Below are 11059 nucleotides of genomic sequence, written 5' to 3'. Positions count from 1 at the left end.
TTCAATTCAATTCAATTCAATTTTATTTGTATAGCGCCAATTCATAACAGAAGTTATCTCAGGACACTTTTCAAATAGAGCAGGTCTTGACCGAATTCCTTTTAACATTTACGGAGACCCAACACAGAGACCCAACAGAACACACAGTGCATAGTTTGTTTGGGAATGCGTAACCACAGGCCAGTCAGAGTGCTCACCCAGGTGGCCATAATGTTGATCTTATTGATCTGCGTATGTACCTTTGTGATTAGGATGAACTGAACCTATAAATTTACCATACATAATGTTGATAGTGTTTGACCACCATAAACAAAAATGCAACATGACTTGTTTTGCCCGTTAAAATCATCCTAAAAAGCCACTTCTTTATTTTAAAGATTCTCCCCATCGATGTCAAAGCCAAAGTGATGGGCAAGCTAGTTGAATAAATGTCAACCCAGGCAGCAGCAGCAAATAACTGTGCACACAAGTGCTGCCACCTGCTTCAGCAACACGCTGCTGCCATGTTTACTTTGGAAACACTGGAGGCAGCAGTGTTGATTGCTGCTATTTAAAAGCATCTTAAGACTCCTACCTGACTCGTGCTAAAAAGGGGGCAGTTAAGAAGTGAGAAGAGACTTGGGCCATCTGTAGCAAGGTAAGCCTGCCAAGCGGAGCCTAAGGACTACTCTAGCTTTTTCCCGAGCCCAACTCAAGCTGGCTCAGAAGAAGGGCCGATGTGGTTTGACAAGCGTTGAGGCCCCAAGACATCATTAGTGAGATATGGTACATTAACTGAGGCCAGTGGAGTCAGAGGTCAGGCTAAATGGATGTTAACAAGGCTCTGAGAGCATTTGGGTCCAGAGGTGTCTGCCTGGGTCTTGGCAGAATACTATGGTACTCAAATTTTTATAAGATTTGCTTTGAGATGTCCAAAACCGATAACAAATGAGATTTAGTATGGGCAGTGACAGAGGCAAGGATTCTGTCATTGTTACCTAGGAGGATTTAATGATGTGCAATACAGGGTTTTAGAGTTGTATGCAACGGTGAGGGATAAAATGCAGAATGAACTGTTGGCAAAACCACAGGACTAAAAAGAAACGTTCAATCAACAGTTAATGTCCTCCTAATAAGTGACTGGCAAGGACCAGAAGTATTCTGAAGTTTACTGTGTGACTAGATGACCTATTTCCTTTATATAGTATATGCAATTTGGCAATACTAAATGAAAGAGAAAGCATCTTGAATTTAAAACTGGAGCCCAAGCAGCAGACCCAGGGAGATACAGACACATCTAACATGAAGACGTTTTTGACACAAGAGATTCCATCTCACAGGTTCATCTCAGTCGATAGTTCAAGTTAACACTATGCTTGAACCCCCAGCTATTCAGGGCATCAGGTATCTAACTAGGGAGCAACAGTTTGTCCTTAGGTTACCTACCCACCCACACAACCAGAAACGGACCAAACCTCAGGCAAAGCATGACCACTGCCAAAAAACATCACAGCGTAAGTGAGTAGGTTTGGGTTTACATGTGTTTAATAACGTGCACTTGTATATTCATATGTGTGTGTGTGAGACCATGTGATCCCTGGAAAATGGGAAAGAAAAGATTCTGCTTCACCTGGTTCAAAGAAAACACGTTTAAAAAGCAGTGAAAAAATAATGGTTGGATTTGGATTAGTCAGTGCTGAGCCTTTAGCTTGTTACAGTGTTTCCTGTCTGTAATCTGGCTGCTGTCTCTCACATTACCCCCATTGTCTCCTTTCCTCTGCTCCGTGGTGCTTACATGCCGCTTATCACCATCCCCTTTGAATAATCACACAGTGGCAAGATGACATTGGCAGCTGCATAAGCTTTTACCATTATGCTTGCGAGGGTTGTTTGTCATCTCCTCTCCACACCCCACACCTTCTCTGTAAGGGAAAGAATCGATTTGTTTTGGGGTGGCTGCTGTTGGTTTTGTACAAACCGCAGTGTACGGCAGCTTTCTGCATGCCGTGTTTCAGAGGGACCTTACTCTGCATCACTCTCTCTCTCTCTCTCTCTCTCTCTTCCTCCCTTTCTCTCACTACTTACTGAGGCCTCACTGTTCAATGATAAGGCTGGAGATGTTCTATATTTTTGTTATTGTTTAAGAAATACCATAAAAATACCAAATCTACCAGTTCATATCGCAGTACTTTCTGACTACCACACTTTTCTGTTGCACTCAGAACCCAAGCCCACTGTAAGAGGGATATATGGAAATCATGTATTTGTCGGGGGCTATTTTCAGCATCAGATTTGGTGCACTGGCGAATGTTTAAAGCAGTACCCCGCGTCACACATACGTCCACTATTCGTGAACAGCACTGAAATAGTGATTCTTCCCTCTCAGATCATTTTATTAAAATTATTTTTAGAGGCCGAATAAGTTTCAAAATAAACTACAGTGCCCATGTTCATCATAATGTGTGGCTCACTGATCTTTGGACAACAATGGAGATACAGCATGTGGCACAGAGGAATAAGCTATATTGGATTTTTGATTCTTAGCGGGATTAATTCCTTACTGGTTTTTGGTCTTTTCAGGGGTTTGTTGATAACAAGAAAAGGAACATCAACAGACTTTTATATCATCTTTCTCCATAAACTGCAGGAACACAGATCTATAAATCAAAGCACAGGCTGTCTCTCTACCAGTGTCTCTGTGTTAAAAACAATACCAGGATGGCTTCTTCTTAGTCATCAGACAGGAAAAGCCCTCAGGACACGGTGCAAGAGGTGGAACAAATAGTTTATGGCTCAAGTGGATTATGGACCAATGCCATGTGGAGACCTCCTTCTTGTCTCATGATTGCTTCTTTGTGTGTTTGTGTTTGGCTACTCCTTGTCCTTGTCCCAGCCAGACCTCAGGATGATGCTTATACTGTAACTCTGTGTTCTTATTAGTTTTCCTTCACTGATTTGGTCTTCAGGAAGATATCGATTAGACCCAGTTTTTCTCAGTCAATAAGAGACTGGATGAAATCTTGCATTCTGCATTTTTCACACATACACACAATATATTCTGCAATTTGCAATTAAAAACATTAGATTGCATGGCATCTGTTTAATCATTTGCATGAATTGGCTGTATAAATTAAACTATAAATCCTACAGTAGGTGGCTGTATCTAGATCATCATCTGTTTCATGTATCAGTTGTAATTTTGCTCTTTTAATAATGTGGTGTGCAGTGGGTTGAGGTGCAATGGGGTCAGCCATGTGCAGTTATAAATGTAATGAAATGAGATAAATATTAATTAGTCTAGGGTCACTTGAATAAGGTTAATGATCTCATTCTCTGAGGCAAACTTTTCAACTAGGTTAGGAGCTGCACTGTCTTCGAGTAGCTGCGCTGAGCATGTTTTCATTCAGACCACCTGCTTTATAAGAGCATGTAATCATGAAATCAAGCAAATAGAGAAGCCTCATTACTAGGAACAACTCAGACAGCAACAAGCAAAATGAAAAACACGGACTGAAAAGAACTAAAATACTTAAATAACAACTCTAAGAGTCTGCCGGGCATTGTAAAACAAATTCACAGATTTATACACGCTTCGCTTGAGTGTTCTTGATAGAAAAGTGAAACCACTTTAAAGCTTTGTCACCTTCAGCAAAAATTCAGCAAAAGATGCATTTATCACTGACAATAATAACGGCATTTGCTTAAACTGCTGTAGAAGATAAGTGCCTCTACTATAGTTTCACTCCATCTATGCAAATTCCCTCTGCTACAGCATTAGTTCAGTCCAAGTTAGCTTTCAAGTGAGTTTTCTCCTAAATTTACAATTACAAGAAGAACAGCTCAGTTACCTTCTGTTTAATTACAACAAGATGTAGTGTGTATTAAAGCAATAGCACTATATTCACTCTCCTATTCTCTGTGGTTTCCTAATATGTTCGCTTCTCATTCTTTGGATCACATGTGTCTTTAACTAATCTATTTATGGAAATATCACTGTATTATAGCAAGGCATGAAAGCATCTATGACATGAAACGGAATACTGCTCCATCTGTGAGAATGCATGGACTGGTCATTTCATCCATGTATATATTTGGCAGTCTGGACAATGTCCACATATTGGTGGTGACTGGTGAGGGGTCTGCTAATGACAGGGATGTTAAAGAAAAAAGCTGCAGTTGCCACATCCAGAAGGGGCACTGCTACCTTCACACTTAGATGCTGTTTAGCCAGTGTAACATGACAATAGCACAAATTATTATCTAGTATTTATGTTGTCTGTGTTTAAATATTTAACCATCAATGAAAATACTAAGTGCTGTCAATTATTTAATGGAAATCATGCTCACAGAGCAAAATACCTGTCAAATCAAAACAAGCATGAAATAAGAACAGACAAATCCTTCATTCTAACAAGTGGACAGACGTAAAATTATTTGCTATAGTCTGTATTCTGGCAATCATGTTTAGAAGTCTTGTTATTATTATTTATTTTGCAACTTCAGAAACAAAACTATAAAAATGCCATTTACTGTGTGTGATATTAGCAATTACTGTCACCTATCCCTACCAATCCTGTGCATACCCCAGCAGCCTCCAGGACTTCAAAGGCCCCTACTCTGGCACACTGTACAGTAGCCACTTTCCTTCTGCATCTCAGGAATGAAATGAATTAGATTCGCTTCACATCTCTGCCTCCCTTTCTAGTTATTACTTTTTGAACACAGCTGGGGCCGTGTCCACAGTCTGTGGGACATTGCAACACTTTCTCAAATTAGAACATTAAAAATGACACAAAGGCATGTGTGAATATCTGTAAATTATGAATTTTCTGTGTGTGTGTGTGTGTGTGTGTGCACTCCAGGTCCTGTGGGCGGAGCAACAAGTGGTGAAAAAAAGGAAGAAGAGGGATGTCTATGAAGACCCAACAGACCCTGATTTCCCCAAACAGTGGTATCTGGTGTGTAATTGTCTCTTATCTTTATAGACTATATCTCATTCTCTTTGTTATTATAGCAAATACATTAAAAATTCAGTATATGGGTATTAATTCTAAAATGGCATACATAGTGTAATGTGCAGTAGCATGCGTATTGTTGCATAAAATCTATGTAGCATTACCAACAAAGATTTTCAAGTAAGTGCAGTCAGTGGAATCTAAAATCTTTTGTGTTTTTGTGTTCTGCACTTCTGAAACTATGCAAAAGGACCTTGGCTGCATTCAGATTTATGAATAACATAAGTGTTGTCCTGGACATTTTTCAGTTTTTGCCATGCAATTATTTCTGATCAAACACTGAAGGCCTCCTCAGTCAGCCCTCTCTGAGCAGCACATTATTAGTGTTTGTTTTTTTTTTTGTATTTTCAGCTCTGTGGAAGCTTGTGAGGTCCAGTGTGTAGCACTTAGGATGATTTATTGGCAGAAATGGAATATAATATTCTTAGGTAGGTTTTATTAGTGTATAATCACCAGAAAAATAAGGATCCTCGGGTTTTCAACAATGAGACATTTTTATTATTATAGGGTCCTTTTCCACTGAGTCTGTCATGTTGAATAACCATGTTTCTACTAGGGCCGTCTCCGATTATAGATTTTCCTCGTCGACTAGTCGTTATTAAAGTTTATGCTATTAATTTAATTTCTTAAATATATATATTTTAACAGCTTTATGTTAAATGATAACGGAATAAGTGATAATGAATCTGAATGTTTTCGGAACAACCAACAAGGAAACTGAACACTTGGTTCATTTATTTCAACACAGTATAACATCACACAAGTCTCGTTCAGAACACGGAACAAATAACTTCCAACTTCACAAGAACAAATTCTTGCAGACTCACCGATACGATGGATAATCTGTAATGTCGACTAAGACTCTTGTCACCAACTTACAGTTTACTCGAATATCAGGGGACAGCCCTAGTTTCTACAGTGGCCCAGAATGGACAAACCAAACACTGGACTCAAAATAGGCCCTTAAGCGTTTAATGCAAGTCTTGTGGTCACTGTAGTTTCTCCTACATGCTTGGAAGGCGAGCAGTATTTATTTGGTTGTAGTCTGCAACTTCACTGCTAGATGCCGCTATATCCAAAACACTTGTCCTTCAAAGAAGTATTCATTACGGCAGTGGCAGAAGTTATTAATTCCCTCATGGTCAGTCAGGTAAGCATAAATTCAATTGCTGAAGGGCTTAGTTACCCCAGCTTCACCACAAGGTTTCCTCAGCGAAAATGCAATGCATCCCAGGATGCTGAGATGAATTTAAAATGAAATGTCAGGACATATCGACTACTAAGCTGCATCACCTGTGAAACATTGATAGAAAATGGTCCTGGCTCCATGTCTGTTCCGTTATTCACAGCTTTTCTCAGAGATGCTCCAATTTGCCTTAATCTTGCCTTTTTTTCTTTTTTTATACGCACAACACCTCTGTCACTGCAACGGATTAATGACAACATTGACTATCCCAGACATAAATCACCAGTGAATAGAAGTTGTGAAACCACCTCTGCCATTCAGCATTAAACCTTTAATCGTCTTCAGCACTTCAACACCCTTTTTTTCTATTCTACACAGCTCTGGCTTGAAACCCGAACAAAGATGATTTAGCTTAAGGTATATGCCACCAGTGCTGAAGTTTTGTCGTGGCAGTATAACAAATTAGTTGTATTTAGAGGGCTTTTGTATTGGTTTATTTGGGTACATCAGTTTGCAAAAGTACGTATTCAGTGGTGCCAGTTCAAAGTTTACATCTGGGAATTTAAGCTACTTACCTGAGCATTCAGGCTTCCTCACAGAGGTGCCCATGCAGGAGTTGTGCCGCCTGGAGAAAAATAAGCAGGAAACAGAGACGATGGCAGAGAAGGTTGTCTGTGATGTTTTTCCATTCCTCCACCTGCCTTATGTGTTTATCTGGAACCATCTCTTTCACCTCCAGCACTCACTTCTCTTCATACTTCTCACAGTACCGATTTTCCGTTCTTCATCCAAATCACACTTTACCACCCTGTATCCCCTATTTGCCTCCCTCCCCTTCTTCTCAACGCTTGCAGACAAACTATTTCTTCTGCGAGAGAGGCAAATGCTCTCATCAAAGATTCTGACCTGCAACAGGTTGTGTGTCTTCTTTCTGACAGTGTAACTACAGTTGGATGCTCACGCTGGGCAGCTCAGCCTGAGGAGGCAGACATGTCCGGGTGATGCATTAAAATTGGATTTTAAGTGTTCATGAACTACCTCTGATCTTCCTTTTTATATCTTGTTTATTTTTCTATTGAGAATTTATTTTTTTTCTGCAGCGACTGAAAGGTCTTTGCAGATGATTTAAGCTGTGCTCACACTGATAGACCCTTTTCTGTTTGTTTGTCAGGGAAGCAGATCAGTTACAGCAGATTGACAGCTGAACAAATGCCTTGTGTCTCTTCCAGTCCACCCCAACACATCAAGACCTGAATACCAAAATAGCCTGGGCTCAAGGCTACACAGGAAAAGGTGTAGTGGTGACTATCCTAGACGACGGCATTGAGAAAGACCATCCTGACCTCATCAGCAATTATGTAAGTCAAAAAAGTAGCCTCCTTATTTGTAAACAGCATTTACAGTTGCTATTTACAGAATAATTCCAACAAAATTAAATGAAAAAAGAACGACTTATAATGACATGATTGGTGTCCTGACCTTTTTCATGCCCCCTATAGGACCCTGAGGCCAGCTATGATGTTAATGACGGAGATGCCGACCCCCAACCGAGATACACGCAGCGGAATGAGAACAGGTAATTTGGCAAAAGCAGCAATCTGGCAACACCGTGATCTTAATTGCTTCAAAATTAGCTTTCAAACTTAATGGAAATTTGGCAAACAGGAGCAGACATGACTAATTTCATTATGAGAGTGGGCATTCATAAGCTGTGGAAAAAAATTGGACTGTGTTTCTTTTGTTTTTCTTTTTTTTACAAAACAGCACTTGTCCAACCCTCGATGTGTTTGACTCGGCACTAGCTGCTTACAAATGTTAGTTGACAGGGAATGACACTGGTGAAAGAGCACTAAGTCTATACGGCTTTTGGTCCAGTGCTTTTGGCTGGAGCATTTACATTTAGAGACCAATTATATAAAGTTTGAAAGCACTGGTGCACTCATTCTACAAAGTCTTGAAAGACTGTTCCTTTATGTTTTTTCTTGCTTCAATACCCAAGCCAAGCTGCTGTAGCGGCATTTCAAGGTCCAGCCCATACAGCCCCATAGCCACTCTGGCGCTTATTTGTCGCTAACATAATAGTTGTTTACTTGCCCTCAGTGATTCTTGCTCTTCCCTTCGAGTCTTTGGTGATCGCATTAAAACACGGTCACCCCAATTTAATGATGGAACACTAAAGCTCCAGCGAGGGCGAATCCGAAACCTTCATCCCCTCCCCATTCCCTGTTTTTCCAAACACCATGGTCCTCTTCCTCAGTCCAATCCCCCCTGGAGCAGATGAGAAGCTACATCCCGCCTCTGAAATGCACAGCAGGATTTGTCTCAAATCTCTCTCTTTTCTGGGACGACTGCCACTGTGTCTTTTTTTTATAGCTGTTTGTGGTTTGTTTTTGTTCTTTATTTCTGTTTTCAAAGTGCAGCATTCACTTATAGTTAGTCAGAGAAAGAAGCTAAGTAAGTTTTCATGAGATTGTAGAATCTTTTGTATGAGAATGGAATCTTTTCTGCACACGTTCTGATTTGAACTTTCCCATTGTTACAGGTTGTGTTTGGTTTTCTGTCCTCATTGGAAATGTGATGTATTCATCTACAGCATTTGAAAGAGAGTAGCATCAGCAGGTTTTTTGAGCAGAGGCCTTGTTTCTTGTCCTTGCCGACAGCTGGAGCAGCCATGCAGAGCGACCCCAGTCCTTTCTGTCAGTGTAAAGTAGATCCCACTCTGTCCTGCTGATGGAACAAAGCACTACTGGAGGGGATTACTCCCTGCCTCTGGTTCACTTCAGCTTCGTGCATGCACCGTGCTTTTACTTCAGAAAGGAACAGATTTGCACTTGCACGCACACTTCTACACATGTCAGTGGAATTGCCAAAGCAATTATCTTCGACTGAATCAATTTATAGGCATAGAATCAAAAGTAAAAGGGTGTGTCTGTGTGCCTACAGTGTGAAGCTGTGGTGTTTAGAGTGACCTGTGGACAAATTATATCCAATAACTTATGTAAATCACAACAGAGTAGAGTAATACTGGCCGACAGTGACTTATGCTCACAACCCTGTCACAATGAGATTATATGAATATATTCATGGGACAACAAAAACCAAATGAGAGTCGGAGGCGGGCATTTTCCATATCCGCGAAGGCCAGTTCATTTGTAATGATGACACGCAAGGCTGATTTTTGAATTCTCATCTCTGGATTTTTCCATCGAGATGCTCTGTCCTATTGAGTTGGCAGCTCTGGCAGATATGTGTTGAAGTGGGTGCAGGCTAAGTTGAAGGCTTGCTGAAGTCTGGCCAAGCAGGTAATCCATTTGTGCTTCATCATAACAGTGTTTGTCTTTTTTTCTTTCTCTTCTTTCCTCCACCTTTCCTCCTTCATGTCAGTGTGATTTGGATGTAGAGTGCAGGGCGAGGGCAAGATTGATTTCATCTCCTGTCCACAACCTATCATTAGTGCAGAACAATATACATTTCTAAAAACCTTAAAGAGTGAACCTCAAAAGGACCTGTGCAGTACAGTCAGTATCATCAGGATATTAATTGTGCTAATAATAGTTATTTTTCCGTACATATCAATATTTGAAACTCTTTGAATATATATTAAAAAAAAAGGGATTATAATTAATTTATTTCCCTTTTAATTATTGCTTATATAGAATCCTTAATATGGACAACCCAATTTATGGTGGTGCTGTAGTGATTTCTTTCAGTAGCCTTAGTTAATCTCCAAAATCAATACAGACGAATAGAGAAAAGACTTTCTCGAAGCACGTGTACATAACCCAACAATTCACTGCCTCCTCTTCTTCAAATTTATTTAGCCACACACACACTCCCTCTAAATTCCCTATGGAGAGCTGGTTGCTCCTGTGGGGAACTTTTCACAGCGGTCCATTAATTGAGATGCACATGCCTTCACCGAAAAACTGTGTAGTGACAGCCTTTATTAGAAAATGATTGGCATGCTACACAGCTGTGTGTGTCCTTCAGTCCAAACCAACCCATCAGCACCTGTATGCTAAAGTAACATTAAAGCCTAGGACGATAAAGGCAGAGATGTTGTGGCTGATCTGGATGATGGTATTGAGAAAGACCAAGAGAAGTTTTTTGCACGCGTCTCTAGTCCTATCAAATTGCTTTGTCCTTGGTGGTGCACGGCTATTTGTTTCTCTGACCATGAAAGTGCTTCTTCAGCAGAAATACACTGGGTGGGAAAAATGGTATATGCACCTCCACCAGTCGCTGCAGAAGACACACATCCTAAGTTTAACTTCATTAAACTCTTAATTTCATATGACATTAGTCAAGGTCGGGCAGGCATCTCCTGCAATAGATGGCTGGGGGAAGCCCAGCAGTTATAGTGACTTCTTGTCGGGTACTTTTTTATACAACGAAATTTAATGTTTTTGAAAGGTTTTACTAAAAACCTTTTTGTGGAAAATGAATGGCAATGATCATTGATATTAGTAAATATGTGTATGGATTAACAAATAATATAAGCAAGTAATAATAATCAAGGTAAACATTTTTGTATTTTAAAAAAGAAGATTCATAACTTGGAGTTTATGCATGCTTGATGGGAAGAAAGGCTGAGATGTAGTGAGCAAAGGTCGATGATTTAATATTACATAGCTGTGACCTAACTAACTCTAACTGATATCACTGTTCACAACAAAAACAAACAGTTTTCACTCTTAAAATGTTTTTTTTTTTCTGGTGAAGTACATAAAAGAAATTCACTACGACAGAGTATTAGGGCCAGACTAAGAATTTTTTATTTATTTTTTTTTTAAATTACGATATTACGTATTTATCATTTCGTCGTTGACAGTTCTGATAGAGTTACGACATTATTCTCGTATTATTATGACTTTATTCT

The 11059-nt window shown here is 39.8% G+C and overlaps 1 protein-coding gene across 3 annotated transcripts in view; it reads left to right on the top strand.

Annotated features, from left to right (window-relative positions):
- Positions 1–11059, top strand: part of furinb (furin (paired basic amino acid cleaving enzyme) b) — an 82366-nt gene that overhangs the window by 37552 nt on the left and 33755 nt on the right. For all 3 annotated transcript variants that reach the window (XM_035664460.1, XM_035664461.1, XM_035664462.1), the window contains 3 exons: positions 4842–4937; positions 7410–7538; positions 7680–7756. In XM_035664460.1, coding sequence (XP_035520353.1) covers positions 4842–4937; positions 7410–7538; positions 7680–7756 — 302 coding nt within the window. The remainder of the gene's footprint in view (positions 1–4841; positions 4938–7409; positions 7539–7679; positions 7757–11059) is intronic.

This window comes from Morone saxatilis, unplaced genomic scaffold, assembly GCF_004916995.1.
Source record: "Morone saxatilis isolate NCDOM2014 unplaced genomic scaffold, NCSU_SB_2.0 Contig2, whole genome shotgun sequence".
NCBI classification, from domain to species: domain Eukaryota; kingdom Metazoa; phylum Chordata; class Actinopteri; family Moronidae; genus Morone; species Morone saxatilis.
This window is presented reverse-complemented; position numbering and strand designations above follow the sequence as displayed.